Genomic DNA, 20390 nt, shown 5'->3' on the forward strand with positions numbered 1-20390 from the left:
CAGTTTTTTTTTCTGAATATTTTTGATCAGTGTTGTTTGAGTTGATGGATATGGAACCCATGTATGTGGAAAACCGAGTGTTCTTGAGTGAATTCCTTGATGGTACTGTTGTCAGTCATTTGTAGTGTTTTCATCTTTGCAGTAATGGGGATTGAACCCAGTACTTTGTGCATGTTAGACAAGTATTCTACCTCTGAGCTAAATCCTCAGGCCCTATTTGTAGCTTTTATAGTAAGAATTTTCATTTCATTCTGTTTTATGTGTTTCAGATATTGTTTAGTTCGTTTGGGATGCTATAGCAAAACATCTTCAACTGGATAGATATAAATAACAAGAATTCACTTTTTATACTTGCAGAAGCTGGGAAGTCTGCAATGAGGGTGTCAGCAGATGTGGAGTGTTTGGTGAGAGGTCTGTTCCTCCTGCACAGTACCTTTCATATGTCTTCACAGGGTCGAAGGCGTAGACAAGCTCCCTCAGGCCTCTTTTATAAGAGTGCTAATCCCATTTGTAAGACAGAGTCCTTAAGACCTGGTACCTCCAGGAGGCCTCACCCTTTGATACCACTGCACTGGGGATTAGCTTTCAACATGTGAAGCTGGTGGGGGCCGCTATAGAGATAGTACCGCAAGGGAAAGATGAAAGATAAAATCAATAGTAAAAAAAAGCATAGATTATGAGGGGGGGACACACAAACTCAGATCAGAGCAGGTATTAAGTGATTGTGTTAGGACTTGCTAGTCATTTTAACAAGAACCTTGGCATTTAATTTATTCAACTTCCATATCAAACAAAAAATGTGTATTTTTCATCAGTAGTTGATTATTTATTCATATTTATGTATTTATTTATTTGGTACCGGGTATTGAACTCATCTGTGCTTGCCAGGCAGGCACTTATGCCACTGAGCTACATCCCTGGCGCTTCTGTGTGTTTAAACGAATCATTAGTTGTGTTTTACAGCTAACAAATCAGAGAATATTTGTGAGATTTCTAATATAGTATCCAAATTATTTGTAAAACATAGGGACTATGTATTCTTAATATTTTGCCTATTTTTATTTTTAATAAAAAAATAAAGTTTTTGCCTGTAATAATTTATATATTCATTTGGTAACAGCTTGAAAAATAGAGGGAAGTCCATTTAAAATGGGCTGTTACTTTAAGGTCTTATTGGAGGCATTGCTAACTTGGCCTTTCTCTCTATATATAGTTTTGCTTTGCTTTGTTTTTGAGACAGGCTCTTACTGTGTAGTCCAGGGTGGGTTTGATCTCACTTTGTAGCCCAGGCTAATCTCAATAGTGATCCTTCTACCTCATTCTCCCGAATGCTAGAATGATAGGCATGTACCACCATGTCGAACTCTTTTTTTCTCCTTTAGAGAAAATATGACATTCTGTTTTTAAGAAACAGTTCTAGCGATATTCCTATTTTCTCATGCTTTCACAAAATTTTGCACTTCTCATCAATAGAGTCTGTCTCCTCCACCTTTAAACTTGGGCAAGCTTGTGACTGCTCCCACCAGTTGACTCTAGGGGAGTGATGTGATAGTATTTCCGAGGCTGCAGTAAAAGAAGATACAGCTTCTGCTGTGACAGTGAACCCCTGGTGACCCAGCTACCTGGGAGGCTGACGAGGAAGGATTGCTTAGCTCAGGAGTTCACTACCAGATTGGGAACCTCATCTTCAGCAAAACAGAACAGAAGAAAACTGCTTCCTCCTGGCTGTTTTTCTTGTGATGCTTGCTTGTTCTTGAAACTCAGTTACCTTGTTGGGAGAAAGCTTAGTCATGTGAAGAGGCTGCATGTGTATCTTCCCGGCAAAAACCTAATTGAAGCCTTAGCCAACAGCAAGCAATAACCACCAGATGAGTGAGCAAGTGAACAAGCAACCAGACAACAAGCCTAACGTGGGCTGCAAGTACCCATTTGTGAAGCAGAGACAAGGCAGCCCTACTGTGTCTCATCTGCCTTCATGATTACCTATGGGGAAGGACAGGAAGGAGATAACCCAGTGGTTTTATCCACTAAGTTTTGGGGTAATTTGTTATGCTGCAATAGATAACTAGCACATACAATTTCTAGAGAATCATCAGAGGAAAACAACCAAAGATTAGGATAGATATCTTTATAGCAGCATAATTTATAATAGTAAATGAAATTTTTTGAAATAGTTCGATAGTCCAACAGTAAGAAATTGTTGAAGTAAGTTATGATTCATACATATATTACTATTCTAAAGTATATATTTTCAAAAAGAGGGTTTGAGAAATTGCTATGCAGCCAGTTCTGATTGTCCAAATCCATAAAATTATATTCTTAATGTAAACAAAGATGGTTAATAGTAAAGAATATAGATCTGATAAAGGACACCTACCCAGGATATGTAAGAACATTTACCATAAAAAAAAAGAACATTTACCATTCAATGAAAAATATTGTTATAAACTTGTTTATTCTATTTTTTATTTTCAAAATTTTCTAAGACAATTTTTTTGAGATAGCATTCTCTGTGTATAGTCCAGGTCAGCTTTGACCTTGCTATGTTATGCAGGCTGACCTTGAACTTGTGATCCTCTTGCCTCAACCTACTAGTACTAGAATTGTAGATTACCACACCTGGCTTACATTTGTTAAATAATCAAAAATTAGAACAAGGTTGTCAAAAAAATAGGTACCCAAGGGGCTGGGGATTTAGCTCAGCGGCATAAGCACCTGCCTTGAAAGCAGGCAGTTGTGAGTTCGATCCCTGGTACCGATAAAAATGAAAAAAAGCCAAAAAAAAAAAAAATAGGTATCCAAATGGCTGGGGGAAGAGCTCAGTGGCAGGGTACTTGCCTAAATGCATAAAGCCCTGGGTTGAATCCCTGGTACTGAAAAAATTTCAGTGTCACTATGGCAGGTTATTACCATACTAAACTGTACATCTCCAGAGTTAAAGAAAGAAGAGTTTAAAAAAAAAGAGGATATTTTATATATTATATATATATATATATATTATATATATATATATATATATAGAGAGAGAGAGAGAGAGAGAGAATGAAATTAGGGGGAAAGTTGTATTTATTGTGATTAAATTAGAGCAGTGCTGCTCAATCTGCATGTTAAGGCTTCATATTAGGATCTTCTGGGAAAATTTCTGAAAATACCAATTTCTGGAGTAAAACATTTTTAAAATTTTTTTAAAAAGAGAATGAAACAAAAGAAAACAAAACAAAGTAGAACAGAGTAAAACAATGCAAATAACACAGAATTTCAGAAAAAGACAGTAGGAAATCAACAGTAGCTCTTGTTTTCTTCAAAATAGTTGTCCATACCTTAACACAGAATAAATATTACATATCAAAATAGTATAAAAGCAATCAAAACACAAGAATGAGAGCCTTAAGGGCTTTCAAGACCAGACACTAGGAAATCAATAATGGCTACCATAATGTCTCTTGTTTTCTTCAAAATAGCTATCCATATCTTCATGAATATTGAAATCAAGTAATTAAAAACAGACTAAAAACCAATCAAAACCAAGAATAAAAGCATTATTGGCTTTTGAATCAAAATAATAGGAAGCCATCAATGGCTACCATTGTGTCTGGTTTTCTTTACTGTAGTTGTTCATACTATCACACACACTAAAATCAATTCTTGTAAACTCTTCAGGTGAAGTTCTAGGCTTATATAAGCATATACGTGTACATCTTTCCTTTCCATATTAGAGGAAAAACAAAACAATAAATAATTATATCTAAGAGCCCAAGACAGTACAATGTAGGTTTTCAAAACAAGGTGGTAGGAATGTTAGCAATTTTTGTTTTGCATAGTTGTCTTCATAAGTCTTATTTGAATTACCAGATGTAGTCATGCAAAATTGATCTAATCCTACAGATGTTACCTGTTTTGTTCCAAGAACTAATAGAATTAGTAGTATAATCATCTTAGTGTATATATACCCGTAATTGTATATATATACAAATTTATATCTTATTTTGTTTCTCTATCTTTTCTCTTTTTCCCTGAGTTATTTTTTCCTCTTTGAGCAGTTTCTTACCCTTTCACAATATTTATTGAAGATTTTGTATCTTATTTACCCTTTCAGGGAGACAGTATACCTGAAAATACCAATTTCTGGGTCACCAAACTAAAACCAATTAGATCAGAATCTCTAAAAATTACATAAGAGCATTGTATTTTCAGAAGCTTCCTAGGTAATTCTAATGTGCCATTAGGGTTAGGAATCAGTGAATTAGAAGTGTTTCTTACACCTAATGTACATATGAGGATCTTGTTAAAATCCTAATTTTGATTTCAGGAGGTCTCAGTGAGGGCCATATTTGTGCATTTTCGAGAAGCTTCCTGATGCTGGTGATTATCAAACTATACTTTAGATAGCAAAGAATTTTAGGATAAAATGTTGAGCAGGAGTCGCCTTTGCATGAATGGTAGCAGAATTCAACAATTTTTGGCTGGGCTTGGTGGTATGTATGTGTAATCCCAGCACTCCAGAGACTGAGGCAAGAGGATGGTCCTGTGTTGGATGCCAGCCTGGGGCTGCATACTGAGTTCAAGGCCTCCAAAACTACATAGGGAGACCCTGTCTCAACCAACCAGCAGTTTTTGTTTGTTTGTTTTTTTAACTAGGCTCAGGTTAGGGTCCACATGTCTAACAAAGACCATGTATACAGTATTTAAATACCTGTGTAAATAAATACTTCAGAGAACTAAATTGTTTCTGCTGGACAGTGGTAAAGGAAGAGGCCTTTGTTTTGTTTAGGTAAAAGTTTAGGGACGAGATCTTTGATGAGGTAGCATTTGAGCAGGGGATTTAGTCAAATGAAGTGAAATGTCATGTGTATCAGCATCCAAACTAGTTCTACACTATTGTCACGCGGTTACTCAAGTAGCACAGTTCTTCCTTCATCTTTAATGTAATTCTGTGATTTGATAAACCACAACTCTTATAAACAACCAACCAAAACAGTGGCTGTAAGCCATGTCATTTATCCAGGGATATGATAATTCAGGGGCCCTGAAGTTACAGTACTTACTTGATATTTTAAATTTGAATGGTAGAAAGTAGGGGGAAATGAGTAAAATGTAGTCAGGTGATGAATGGTAGATGAAATTGCTGATTACCATAGATTTGTTGTATTTTTACTTAAAATTCCTTAAACCATTTTTCTGCTTTTTTATTTTCTGATGCTTCTGATTCTGATTCTTCTGATTTTTCTTTTTTGATTCTGAAGATTAAACCCAAAGTCTTAGTACTGAGATTCATACCCAGCCATTTTTCACTTTTTATTTTGAGACAGGGTTTTGCTGAAATCCTGTATTGCCCAGCTGGGTACAAATTGGTAGTCTTCCTGCCTAAATCTCCCAGAGTGCTGGGATTTGAGCCAATATGCCCCACTCTTTTTTTTCTTTTTTCTTTTTTTTAGACAGATTTGTGAAATTGCTCTATGCAATCCTCCTGCCTCAGCCTCCCTAATAGTTCTGATTACAGGCATGGACAACCACTCCCAGTTTTGGATTGGTTATTTAAATCATGACCCTTGAGACAAAGGAGGGTGCTGTTAATAATTACATCAGGACAAAAAGCTATAAACTGGGAATATCCAGTAGGCAGACAAGGACATATTATCATTTTGTGTTTGGGGCACATTTTAGGAAAAAAAATGATCTTAGAGTTGAATTTGAAAGTTCTGTTATTTGCTTTTATGACTGATCTTAGCCAGATTTCCTTGTTAGCCTTCTCAGGAAAGTGTATGTTCTCATAATACCACCACCAACCTCAGTTTTAGAGTGTGTACAATTATGCAGAAGAAAAAAAGAATTTAGGACTTCTTGGCCTGGCATGGTGGCACACGCCTATAATCCCAACACTGGGGAGGCTAAGGCAGGAGGACAGCTGTGAGTTTCAAGCCAGCCTGTGCTGCTGCAAAGTTCAAGGCCAGCCTAAACTACATAGCAAAACTGTGTCTCAAAAAGACAAGACAGAAACACAAGCAACACACACATACACTGAATTTAAGGTTTCCTAACATAGCTATGACTCACTAGACGGGAGATGGAATCTGTTTCTTTCAAATTGGAGATTGAGCCAGGGTTGGTGGTGCACTCTTGTGATCCCAGCACTAGGGAAGCTGAAGCAGGAGTATCATAGCAAGTTTGAGGTTAGCCTGGGCTACAAAGTGAGCTCAAGGTCAGTCTGAACTATATAATGAGACACTGTCTCAAAAAGACCAAAATAAAATAAAATAAAATTGGAGATTGTAGCCAGGTGTGGTGACTGGCCTACAATCTTAGTACTCCAGGAGGCTAAGGCAGGAGAATCACAGGTTCAAGCCTAGCCTGGGCCACTTGGCAATCTGGTGATACCTGTATCGAAATATAAAATACAAGGGCTGAGATTGGAGCTCAGGGTGAAGGATCTGGGGTTCTGGGTTCAATCTCCAGTACTGTAATAAATACATACGTAATAAAATAGGAGATTGTTTTTCTTTGGGTTGGAGGATATTGCTTTTATTTGCCTTAACCTAAGACTTAGACTCTTGGGACTTAACGTTATACATTTTTACCTCTTAGTGTTCTTCCTCCTGTAATTACTCTTAGTTTCCTGGCCCCGCTGTCCTTATTTCTCTTACTTGATCTTAACCTCCTTAATTCATTTCAACCTTGCGTTTGCTTTTATTTACTAATTGACTTGCTTACTTGCATTGTTTTAAATACATTGCAACTGAGGAGCCTGAGGGGGAGGGAAAAATTCTCTGAATTATTTCTTCCAGAATTTTTTAGGTTATCATCTCTACTTACATTACTTCTGTGATATACAAGGAAAATGATTTCTTACTTTGCAAACTGTCCTCTAATTACAACTGAGTAGTACTAGAGGGAAGAAGAAGCAGATGATGATGATGCTTTTGATTATTTTGTAGTACTAGGAATTGAACCCAGGGCCTTGTGCATGGTGGGCAAGCAATATACCTCCCTAACCCTTTTTATTTATTTAGATTGATTGATTGAGACAGGGTTGTGCTATGCAGTGAAGGCTGGCCTCAGACTAATGACTCCTTGTGCTTCAACCTCTCAAGTGCTGGGAGTACAGGGACGCACCACTGGGTTTCCAGCCCTTTTAAAATTTTATTTTAAAACAGAGTTGCTAAATTGTCCAGGCTGATCTTGAGTTTGTAATCCTTCTGTCTCAGCCTTTAAAGTAGCTGGGATTACAGATTTGGACCACTGCATACTATTTACCATTTCTTTTCTTTTGGTACTGGGGTTTCAGGATCAAACTCATGACCTTGCACTTACCAGGCAAGTGCTTAAGCCACTGAGCTAACTCCCTGGCCCTATTTTTATTTTCTTTAATAATTGTTTCTTTTCCTTCCTCCCTGTCTCTTTATTTATTCCTGCCTTTCTCCCCTTGCCCCTTTCTTTTTCAGTGCTGAAGATCAAACATGCTAGGCAAGCATCCTCCCACTAAATTAAACTCCTAATCCCACAATTTTTTAACACCTTATTTTTTAAACACCTTTTCCAAGGAAAGTCACCATCACTCTTCAATACTTTATTATACTTTAAGATTGTTCCCTGATTCCAAGTCTTTCATGTTTACATATAAAACATTAAATTTTATACATGTACATACTTGCAAAATGACTTTAACTGTGAACTTTTCAAATATTGGAATTGATCACTTATGATATATCGTATATTAGAAATTTTCCTCATAGTAATAAAGCTATAGATATGAAATTAGGTGATTTATTAGGTTTAATTTGTCACATAAAAGAAGTGTGTTCATGATTATTACATTTAAGTATGTTAAATTGTTTTTTTTCTTCCTAGCTGTCCCTTTTCCTCCAACCCACCGACTTAATTTGAAGGAAGTATTCGAGAATGGGAAACCTAAAATTGATGTTTTGAAAAACCATTTGGTCAAGGAAGGCCGACTGGAAGAGGATGTAGCTTTAAAGATAATTAATGATGGGGCTGCCATCCTGCGACAAGAGAAGACTATGATAGAAGTGGATGCCCCAGTCACAGGTATGTGAACTATCCACATGATGGCCCTAGTTGTGAGCTCATCTTGAGAAATGATTACAAATAATCAACTAAAATGCGATATGATCAGTTTTCTACAAATTTTGAGACAGTCTCAGATTTAGCTAGGATTTTTTGTCCCTTGAAAAAATAAAATTTTAAATGTCTAGTATTTCCAATACAACTTACTTAGTATCCAGAGATCAACTATAATTCTATTCAATCCAATAAAAAACTAACATGATTTAAATTAAAAGTTAAGCTATGATTCTTACTGGTATAAGGCCTTTTCTTTTAAGACATAATTTTTCCTCTGACATATCATTTTTTGCCTAGTGTGTGGTGACATTCATGGACAGTTCTTTGACTTGATGAAGCTGTTTGAAGTCGGGGGATCGCCTACTTGCACGCGCTACCTCTTTCTCGGTGACTATGTGGACAGAGGCTATTTCAGTATAGAGGTAAAAATTAACGTGGATTTGTCAGACCTGTCATTTGCCTTAGGGAAAAAAAATGTCCATTCTCTGGAAGAAATTAAAATGTGAACACTGATAGAATTTATAAACTTTGTTACTTTCAATAGTTAAAGCAATAGAGAAATGTTTTCCATAATATAAAAAAGTATTTTATTTTAAACAAGTAAAAAAACTGGCATATGGAAGACTTAATAAATCCAGTTTAAAAATAAGTTAAATGTTTATTAACCTTTCTTCTTTCAAGCTGTCTATAAAGATATACATTGCTTTTCACCCAAAACCTGATTTAGGTTGGCTGACCTTAACTACAAAACCATAAGCTGTTAAACTAAATTAACTTTCAGATTAACTGCCAGTGGTAAATAAGCAGGCACTTGGGCTGGGGATTTAGCTCAGCAGCATAAGCGCCTGCTTGGCAAGTGCGAGGTCATGAATTTGATCTTTAGTACCAAAAAAAAAAAAAAAAAAAAAAAAAAGCTAGAATTAATAAGCAGGCACTTGTCTTATTGTAGGATTAATTTTGGTACTGTTGTACATTGTAAGCTCTCAAATATTTGCTGAAGAGAAAAAATGAACTGCAGTTAATGAGAACAATTTATGTATTTTGAGAATTGAATGAGGGGAGTGTGGTTAACATAAAAAAAGCTTTTATCTATAAAAGGATCAAACTATTGTAGAACTTAATCCAAGGACTTGAGTATTGTGGGACCGCAGCACATTCATACTTAATGTTCACTGCTTCAAAAGTTGAAAAACTTTTCGGGGCTGGGGATTTAGCTCAGCGGCATAAGTGCCTGCCTTGCAAGCAGCCAGTCATGAGTTCGATCGCTGGTACCGATAAAAATGAAAAAGGCAAAAAAAAAAAAAAAGTTGAAAAACTTTTGAGACAGTGAAGGTAATCAAATTTGTAATGTGCCCCAACTACAGGAAATAAGAAATTGTGTCTGCTTGCTGTTTTTTACTGCGTTTAGTCTGCCTGCCTCTCATAATGTAAGAGTCTCACTGTACTGTATTCCAGGTAGTGAAGGTTTGTTGTTCAGTAGCATCACTACTAAATATAAGCATGCATCTCATCCAGTGCTTGCAGGAACATCAGCTGTTCTGAAGCCACAGAAAAAATATGAAACAACATAAATGGATTTTTTTCCTTTGTTAGATAAGCAAACTGAACTCATGTATTAGAAAAGTTCTGCCTCAAAATGCTTAAAAGTCATTTTATGTAAAATGTGAGGATAAAAGTTAATGATATAGCTGGGCGTGGTGCACACACCTATAATCCCAGCATTTGGGAGGCAGAGGCAGGCGAATCATTGCAAATTTGAGACCAGCCTGGGCTACAAAGTGAACTTAAGACCAGCCTGAACCTCATAAGGAGACCCTGTCTCAAAAGACAGGAAAAAAAAGTTAATGGTATAAACTAAGAAAATATATCCATCTTCCCTACTACACATTTTCCTGCAGCTCAGTAAATGCTTGCCGCCTCTTTTAGGCACTGTGTATGGGTAGAGTTTGTCCTTGCGGATTAGATCATCAAAAGTGTTCAGCAGTCTTCCTGTCATATTTCAATAGACAGGAAGTCAGAAGTACAGAAGTTTAAATGATACATTGGGAAAACAATTTTTATTTATTTATTTTTGGAGATAGGGTCTTGCTATGTAGTTCAGGCTAACTTTGAACTTCAGATATAACCCAGGCTGGTCTTGAACTCATGGCCATTCTCCTGCCTCAGCCTCCTAAGTCCTGGGATTACAGGCGTGCACCACCATGCTTGGCTAAAATTTATTTCTTGTGTGTTTTCTAGCATGAGGAAGTATCAGAGGCTGAAAAGAGAATACAGAACTTACTGCATTTTTAGTTATTTAGTAAACCAGCTTTTTTGGTGGATACTGGGAATCTAACTCAGGACCTTGCACTTGCCAGGCAGGCACTGTGCTGCTGAGCTGCATCCCCAGCCTAATGAACCAACTTTTAAAACATAATGCTGACAACTTATCTTCTGATTGTTTACTTGTATAATTTAAAAATGCAGTTAATTTCGTATACTGGGGAATCAAACTCATGTCTTCCCCATGCTAAGCACACATTTTACTGTGGATCTCTCTCTCCTGCCTTTAGGTTTGTTTTATTTTGCTTTTCCTGAGATAAGGTCTTTTGTATTGTTCAGGATGGTCTCAAACTCGTGGGTACAAGCAGTTCTCCTGCCTCAGCCTTGCAAGGAGCTGAGACTGCAGTTAAGTCCTACCATACTTGACTTTAGCTCATAGAGTTTAAATTCAGCAATACACTCAGTACAGCACTTTTTAAAAATCTGCAATGAGCTAAGTATGGTGGCACATACATGTCTATAGTCCCAGCACTCAGAAGGCTGAGGCAGGAGAATCTCTATGAGTTCAAACCAGCCTGGGCTACACAGTGAGTTTAAATCTAGCTGGCACTATGTAGGGAGACACTGTCTAAAGGAAAAAAAAATCCACAATGAATTTTATATACATATGCCATATTCAGCATGCTCTTGATTTATGCATTGTTTTCCTTGCTTATCAACAAAATTTCTTGATGAGTTCTAATTTTATGGCAAACTATATAGGAGCAAAATAAAGAATAAGTCCTAGCTGGGCATGGTAACCTAAGTCTATAATCTCAGAACTCTGGGAGGCTCAGACAGGAACATTGCAGGTTTGAATTCAGCCTGGGCAATTTAGTGGGTTGTCTCAAAATAAAAAAGGTTCGAAGATACAGCTTAGTGCTGAGTTTAGTCCTCAGCACCACACACACACACTCCAGAAAAAAAGAGGGAGAGGGAGATTCATGTTCTCTGAAGGAGTTGGCAAGCTAATTGAAAAGGTAGAAAGGTATACTTACAAGTAGATCTTCCAGTATAATATGAAAAGTCCTCAATCCAACAGTGTTGACTTCTGGCACACTCTTCTGACACGTAGTAGGCACTCAGTATTTTTAAAGGAATGAATAAGTAAGAGTTTGTATAAACAATACTATTTTACACAGATTTTAAAACCAAATTGTGAGATGTATCTAGTTTTAGAAATCCTTCAATTTTATAAGTCACTAAGGATCTAAACGCTTCTGTGCACCACAGCTTAGAGCAACATGATACAAGTATATATACATAAAAGATAATTTTTACCGATGTTTCAGTGACCATAATTGTGGTATTTTTTTTTTCAACTAGATGAAAATAAGATCATGGAATCCCTAAAAAAATTGTTATAAATAGCTCAGTTTTTTTGTAGAAAAATTGGGAGATACAGAATCTAAGAAAGCAAAACTTTCTATAAATCAGAGATAATCACTGATTTATTTAGTTTTGTGGTGCTGGGGATTGAACTGGAGCTTTGTGCGTGCTAGCCGTATACTCTGTCACTGAACTATACTCCCAGCCCTGACACTTTTTTTTTGCAATCTTTTTTATATATATTTGCATGTATTTGGTTTTTAAATAAAATTGGAATCATTTTGTGGTTTTCTTTTTTTGGGAGGTGGTCTCTGAGACAAGGTCTCACTATGTAGTTTAAAATGACCTTGAACTATATAAGTTAGCCTGAAACTCACCAAGATCCTCCTGTTTCAGCTTTGAGTGCTATGATTACAGGCCTGTCCATCACACTGAGCAATGTATATTTCTTTCTACTAAATGCTGTATTAAATTCATTTTTCTCTACCATTAAATTTTCTCTGATAGTATAGTTAATGGTATAATGCCATAATTTATCTTACTATTCCTTTATTTTTAGGTTACTAGGTTTATACCAGGTATTGCTTATTGCTGGCCTTTTCCCTCCTTTTTTTTTTCCCTAAAAAATTCCTATTTTATTCCAGATAAATAGGATTAGGTTTCAGGGAGAACCCTTGACTTGAAGCGTTTAGCTCAGCCCTGGGAATGAATTCTGATTGATCTGAACTAGTTAAAGGCAAATCTTGTTCTTGTCACATGGAATGGCTCTAGGGGAAAACATGGGATCCTCTTTCACCTAGTAACATGTGAGACAAACTGTGTTGTGTGTTTTTTGATTTGTTTTTGGCACATTTTCTTTCTGGATGAAAAGGACTTTACATGATGAAATCTTACAGATGTCCTTCTGTATCCTGTGGCAGCTATTTGGTGGCTGAGAGGATGTAACATAATTAAGGATGAGAAACAGATCTGCTATCAGTGGTAAAGCTCTTGCCTGCCATGCATGAGGCTGTAGATTTGATGCCAAAACTAGGAAGAAAAAGGCAGATCTGCTGTCAATCCCTGATCAAAGTAATGGGAGACCTGGTTTTCTGGGGACCATATTGAGCCAGTCCATTAAACCTGGACACTTTATCTCCAAACTTCTTCTTTTATGTGGTATTTAAGTGGAGTTATGATTTATACAACATTTTGTTGGATTTTGTATCACTTGCACTATAAATGATATAAGATTGTTCCAATTATTCTTGTTCACACACCTGTAATCCCAGCACTTGGGAGACTGAGGCAGCAGGATGGGTATAAATTCAAGGTCAGCCTGGACTACATCGTAAGATCCTGCCTCAAAAAAAAAAAAAAAAAAAAAAAAAATCAAAAAACCACCTATTCCTGTTAGTTAACATTTTTTTAAATTATCTTCACTGTGTCTGATATTTTACATTTTTATAAGTAAAGTGACTGAGTCAGAGTAGAATGTTTTTAAGACTTGTTACATATTGCTAATTTTCATAAAATGTTATTTCACTAATTTGTTCCTTATATACCTTATAATTTTATTAGAGCCTACATCAGAGAGTCAAAGCATACTAAATGCCTATTTCATGCCTAGAGCAGGCACTGATCTTTTCTGAGTAGTGTGACTTTGATTAGTACCCCGTGGATCGGTCCAAAATGTCACTGATAAAACAAAATAGTAAAAGATTCATTTTTCTTTGAGTCTTTTTGATCTGCCTCCCTCATTTGTAGCTCAAGTATTTTCTCCATAGTAGGGGAACTTAAATTTTAGGTTTTTTTCATTGACTTTACAAGAAAAGAAAGAAGTAAAAGGAAAGTTTTTGGTATGGGTTTTTTTTTTTTTCTTTGTGGTACTCGAAATTGAACCCAGGTGCTCTACTACTAAGCTATATACCCACCCTTTTTATTTTTTATTTTGAGACAAGGTCTCCCTAAGTTGTCCAGGCTGAGCTTGAACTTGGGATCTTCTTGCTTCAGTCTGCCAGAGTACTGGGACTACAGGAGTGTGCTACTACACCCAGGTAGCATAGGATATATATTATACTAAGTGCACAGGAGCCATCCAGGACAATATTATGAGATGACTAGGTAACATGCAGTGGTTGACATGCAAAAATGGTTCTTGATATGGAGTAATAGTTTGGTTCATAAAGAAGCAAAGAAGTAGTTGAATGTTGTAACAGATTTCATAATCGTGACTTTGTGATTCAATTACATAAGACAATTGCATCCTGATGTATATAATAAGGAATTGAAACTTGATATTAGAAACTGAGTAGATTACATTGTCCTGTAGATCTGGATTGTGTTCTTGTATATCTCATTACTTTAAAAACAGTGAGTTGGTTGGAATTCAGAAAGCAAAAATAAAGATACAAATGCATCAAAAGATACATGGCATTCTTGGAAGGGAAAGTAGGTATAAAAAAGAGAAAATGCTTTTAAATTTATATATGGATAAAATGTAACTTTTCCTTAGAATATCCTGTGGAAATTAATATATTAATAATTAAATTCAACCTCCAAACAGAAAAAGCCATGTAACTATATTCATGTCTATATTTTTAAGTTTTCTAATGGTTGCTTTGGAATATCTATCTGAATTAAAATCTATACATTTTTACCTAACAAGAGTAGAGAACTAATGTGGATGCATTCATAATGGTGCACAATGATGTGTGGATAATCTGTCACAGTGAGTAAAAGGAAACTATTAAACAACACAGAAACATCCTTTGCAAATAGTAGTACCTGAGTTGAGAAATATTGTTAGTCTGGAGGATGTGAAGGTAAATAGGCAAAACAAAGATTTTCACTATATTTTCTAGTGAGAAGGGGCAGCATCAAATTACTTGTTTACCATATGAAAATTAAATCAGTGTAAGGGGTATAGGAAGGCAGAAGGTGGTAATTTAGATGGAGGGATCAGGGCAGGCCTTTCTGAGAGAGTAACATCTGAACTGAAACTTGAATGACCTGCAGGTACCAGCTGTGTATAGGCCCTGAGCAGGTCTGAGGGCACAACCATTGGAGAAACTCAGAGGGAGGAAGAAGCCCAGGGTAGTCCTGGATTGGTAAGCAGGCACACGCCTTAATACCTGACAGAGTAATGAAGAAGGGGAAGCCTGGGAGATGTTGCAGAGATACGGGCAAAGGTCAGGGCCCACAAACCACAGTAAAGGAGTTTAGGTTTTAATTTGAAAGAGATAGGTAGCTTGGGGGGGGGCAATGTCATAGTCACATTTATATTTTAGAATAATTACTCTGGCTGTGATGAATTAACTGTGATAGCCTTAAAAGTGGGTCAGAGCCTGGCAAGGAATCAAATCCAGTACAGGTTGAGTGTGCCTTAGCTGAAATACTAGGGACCAGAAGTATTTCTGATTTTGAAATATTTATATAGACTTTACCAGTTGAACATCACTAACCTGAAAATCTGAAATGTAAAATGTTCCAGAATCCAAAATTTTTCTAGTATCATGTTGGTACTCAAAAAGTCTCAGATTTGGGGGCATTTTGGGTTCCAGATTTTCAGGTGATGGATGTTCAATCTGTAACATGGGCACCATTAGCCATAATGAGAAGCATCCAGATCAGAATTTTGAAGGCTTTTCTTTGTAGAGAGGTGGGAAAATTTTGCTTGAATTAAGCTCCTCAAGTCGTAGCACACTTCTATTGTTAGACTTCTCCAAGTCTTTCCCTTTTGTTTTATTCTTTATTTTCCCCTTAGATGTGGCCGTACTCTGCCTCCCTTATGTGCATGTTTCAATGAACTTAATATGTGCCTTAGAATAAAGGCATTTTTTTTCACAGTGCAAAGGGATAGATGCTGAAGCCTCCACTCACGCGAGACCAGTTTTCTATCCCTGAGCATCACCTGCACCATCAGCTTTTTAACTTACTGTGTTTTTAAGGTAAAAGAGATTTTAATGTTACGTAATGTCATGGTACAGTTCAGTGGTCATTAGAGGTTAGCATGTGTCCTACCTGCCTGGAGGACTGGCACAAACACAGGTTGCTGCGTCCCACCCCTTTGTCATTCACTAGGTCCAGGCCAGAACCCAACAGTCTGTTTATGACCAGTGCGCAAGTATTGCTGATGTCACACACTTGTGATTATGGCTTAGAAACTACTTCTGGAGCTCTATTTCTGTTGATGTAGGTACATTTGTTTGTTTGTTTGTTTTGAGGCAGGGTCTCACTTTGTAGTGAGTTCAGGCTGCCCTTGAACTCACTGTGTAACCCAGGCTAGCCTCAGAGTCGTGGTGATCCTCCTGCCTGAGCCTTCTGAGTGCTGGGATTATAGGAATGCACCATTATATCCAGCTTCTGTTTTGGGTTTTTTTGCTTTGGGTTTTTTTTTTTCTTGTATACCACACTTCTGGTTTATTGCTTGCTTTCTTCTGTATAGGATTCCACAGTACACATCTGTGACATTTCAGTTCTCTGTTTTTATTGGTGCACATATTTTATTTGTTGCCTCCAGTCTCTTCTCAGTGAACATTGCTGTGATAAACCCCTCCTTGTAAGTTCACTTACAGTCCCATGTTTTATTTTTTGATGGTTTATGAACACAGTGGGATTGCTGGCAAAAAGTTGCATGCATTGATACTGGAACTAATTGAGTGCCACAGGACTCTTGAAGATGGCTGGGGCAGTATATCTTCCTACGAGTGGGTCTTGTGAGTTTTAGAACGTGATTTTATCTCATTTTCTGATATTTACTATTGAATACTTTGGGTATAAGCTTGTGCTTTATTACTGTATTTATCCAAATACTAAGTCTGGGGATATAGCTCAGTGACATCAGTGTCTGCCTTGGCAACCTCAAGGTCTTGAGTTTGATTCCTGGTACCAAAAAACAAAACAAAACAAAATAAAACAAAAACCCCAAATACTAATGAAATTGAGCATCTTGTCATGTATTAGCTATTCAGACTCTTATTATGGTCAGTTTTTGTTGTTTTTTTGTTTTTTGGTATCACGGATTGAACTCGTGACCTCGACAGGCACTTGAGCCCGAGCCAAACCCCCAACTCCTTTTTTTTTTCTTTCACAGATTGTTGTTATGTCCCCTGGGCTTGTGTTGAACTTGCAACCCTTCTGGCTCAGCTTCTCCAGAGGCTGGGATTACAGATCTGCTGCATAACATAAAAGAGATGTTACACATGTACAAGCATATTTGCATATCTGTCTCATTAGTTACTTGCCAGGTGGGGTGGCACATACTTAAAATCCCAGCAGTCAGAAGACTGAGGCAGGAAGTCACTGCAAATTCGAGGCCAGCCTGGGCTATGTACTGAGTTCAAGGCCAGCCTGGGCTACATGTAGAGACCTTGTCTCAAAAAAAAAAAAAAAAGTATCTATTACTATATACCACCCTTTAATTGCTACTTTGTCTGGTTCCCACAGATTTTATTATTTTCATTATAAAATACTATTCAGTATTTTGTGTCTCTGTATCCTAGCTTTAACCATACAATAATGAAATAATATGTTTCTTTGTTTCTAGTCATGTAGATTTTTTTTTAAGGCTGGCATTTTGTTACTAGTTTTTAATGTAACTTAATTAGAGAATATGCTCTTGAGTAATAGTCATTCTTTGAAATTTATAAATTTATTGAGACTATGCTGCAGTACAGAGTAGATATTTATGACAAATTCATATGCAGAAAAGAATGTGCTTTGTGTGTTTGTTGAATTACCTATAACTTTGATTTTTTAGTTTTACAGTGGTAGGAATTAAACTCTTGGTCTTGTGCATGCTAGGCAAGTGCTCTACCACTGAGCTGCATCTGGATTATTTTTTATATGCTTGAACTGTTAGGTATTTTCAGGATTGTGATTGTTTTTTAACCATAGGTCTCTCAATTGTTTGTGCTTTGAGGCTGCATGAATCTATACATTTCATGATGAATATATATAGTTGGTCTCAGTTTTTTGTGGATTCTGTATTTGTGAATATGTCTCCATGTTGAAACTTATCTGTAACTGTAACATCGATACTCAAAGTGCTTTTGTAGTCTTTTGCAGAGAGCAGTGAAAAGTTGCCATCTAAGGCACAGGTTCCCAGTTCAGAAAGCAACACTTCGTTCCTGTTGTAACTATCATAGTGTGAACAAGTGTCCTTTTTATCATCTACTTAGTGCCAGAATTTCTGCCTTACTGTTTTCTACTTAAAGCAATGGTCACAGTCTGGAAGGTTAAGCAAGAAGATTGCAAGATCAAGCCCAGCCTATGCAACGGAGCAGTTAGTGTGATACCGTCTCAAAATACAAAATAAAAAAAGCTGAGCTGGGGATATAACTCAGTGTAGAGATCCTGGCTCTGATCCACAGTACCATTAAGAAAAATGATGGCTTTCAAGAGTAGTGCAGAAGTGCTGCCTAATCTTTCTAAGAGCAAGAAGGCTGAGATGTATGTTATAGAGGAGAAATATTTGTGTTAAGTGAACTTTGTTCCAGTGTGAGTGATAATACTATTGTTCATGAATTTAATATTGACGAATGGGCAATATATACTAAATAGAGAGTCTTTAAATAGAAACACACAAAACAAGGTTATGTATGAGTAACTTGACAAAGCAGTCATGATCAAGAGGCTTGTAGGTAGCCAGGTGAAATGGTGGAAACCTATAATCCCAACATTTGCAAAGGATGAGGCAGGAGGATCACAAGTTAGATCCTCCTGGACAATGTAGCAAGACCCTGCTTTCAAATAAGCTAATAGTAAACAAAAGGACTAGGACAGAAGCAGTCATAGGCTGCTGGGAGGAGAAACAAGCTAGCCCCCCTTCCTGTGAACCAGCAGCAGCTGTGTGCTGTGGGAAGGAGAAACAAGAAACCAGCCATTTTCTGTGAATCAGAGGCAGCCATATTGGCTGCCAGGAGGAAAACAAGAAGCCATTCCCTTCCTGTGAACCAGAGGGAACCATGTGGGCCTCTCGGAGGAGAAACAAGAAACCAGCCCCTTTCTGTGACTCAGTTGGCCCATGGACTGGGAGACAAGAAGAGCCGAGCACCTCCCCACTGTGTAAGCCACCGGCTAATCTGGAGAAACACAGGATAAGATGATAGCTACTGAAGTTAAAAAACCAAAAAACAGTTTGCTGGACATGGTGGTACACACCTGTAATTCCAGCACTCAGGAGGCTGAGGCAGGAGGACTGTTGCAAGTGTGAGACCAGCCTGGGTTACAAAGTGAGCAAAAGGCCAGCCTGAGCTGCATAATGAGACCCTTTCTCAAAAATACAAAAACAAAAACAAAATATAGAAATTTAACAATATAATAGTTATTATATTGAAAAAAAAGAGCTTAATGCTTGCAGTGTTTAGTGTTTGATTGACTTTGTAAGCCTAAAGCTGGTAGTCTGAACATCAATTTAGAGGATAACAATAGGCAGTATAGCAACTATGGAGAATTTCCTCCTAAAGGTGGTAGCCACTGTTAATTCCCTATTATCTTATAACATCCTGTTTCATTTTCATTGTTTTGCTTTGTTTGGTTTTATTATATCTGATAGCATAGGCAGCTATTTCAAAGATAACAAGATATGTTATGGTAACTATTATCGACTTTCTGTTATTTTATTTTGAAGCCCTATATCACTTTCATTGTTTTGTTTCGATTCGTTTTGTTCTGTTCTGTTTTGATTTTGCTATGTTTTTGGTATGGGTAGCTACTATGAACATAGCAGGAGGTATATGGGAGTCATTGTTGTTTTTCTTGTATCTTGTTTTTGAAGTCCTATATCACTTTCACTGTTTTGTTTTGATTGGCTTTATTCTGTTTTATTTTGTTTATTTTATTTTTTGGTACTAGGGATCGAACTCAGGACCTTGCACTTGCCAGGCAGGCATTTATGCCACTGAGCTAAATCCTTGGCCCTGATTTTGTTTAATTTTATTCTTTTTAAAATAAAAAATAAAAAGGATGGTAGAGTGCCCCTTTGTTAGGTTCCCACAAATAAACAAACACAAATAACACAAATAAACAAACAAACAAAGGCTTGCTGAAGCTCAGCCCTGTGTTTCCACTAAGAGCATTAGCTGTGGAGTCTAGACTGTGCCTGCCTCAGCTGTGTCATGCCTTCCATCAGTGTGCAGTTCTCCTGTTCTGTATGAAAGTCTTCATCTTTTAGTTTCATTGATATGGAAAACTGTTATTTTGGCCATCTTTTGGTTCATAATTACCTGGATGTATGCACCTGTGTATATGTTTTCAACATTTCTGTATTTTTTGTCACAGGTAGATCTTGTCATATGTGTACCTCTCCAGTTATATTTTTCTGAGCCTTGATGTCTTAAGTTACTTTTTTCTAGTTGCTGAGACAAAATATCTGATGCCCAAAATTAAGGAAATGAAAGGTTCCTTTAGCTCCCAGCTTATGGAAGTTTCAGCCCATACTCAGCTGACTGCACAGCAGAGTACGTGGCACAGAGGACAAAAGACAGCAAAAGCAAGGAGAGCAAGAGGAGGAAGAAGCAAGCCTCTTTTCCTCCCTTATATTGTAAGCAAGCTACCCTGCCCGCGGGCCACCCTTCCCAATAGCTGGTGAAGCACTGGGACCATCTCCCTACCCTCTTCAACAGACTGAGGATGTTTACAAAGTTAGGACCCTAGTCCCCTGCTGAGTCACTTTAGTTAATTTATAAACTGCTCAAGTT

At 37.1% G+C, this 20390-nt stretch overlaps 1 protein-coding gene across 10 annotated transcripts in view; it reads left to right on the plus strand.

Annotated features, from left to right (window-relative positions):
- The window catches only part of Ppp3cc (protein phosphatase 3 catalytic subunit gamma), an 83906-nt gene that overhangs the window by 20349 nt on the left and 43167 nt on the right, over nt 1-20390 (plus strand). For 8 of the 10 annotated variants that reach the window (XM_063234868.1, XM_063234870.1, XM_023561625.2 and 5 more), the window contains exons 2-4: nt 358-411; nt 7846-8043; nt 8377-8501. In XM_063234868.1, coding sequence (XP_063090938.1) covers nt 358-411; nt 7846-8043; nt 8377-8501 — 377 coding nt within the window. The remainder of the gene's footprint in view (nt 1-357; nt 412-7845; nt 8044-8376; nt 8502-20390) is intronic. The other 2 variants (XM_063234872.1, XM_063234866.1) reach the window with 1 other exon arrangement.

The sequence above is a fragment of the Cavia porcellus genome, unplaced genomic scaffold, assembly GCF_034190915.1.
Source record: "Cavia porcellus strain 051 isolate PalLab524CR breed Dunkin Hartley unplaced genomic scaffold, mCavPor4.1 scaffold_24, whole genome shotgun sequence".
NCBI lineage: Eukaryota > Metazoa > Chordata > Mammalia > Rodentia > Caviidae > Cavia > Cavia porcellus.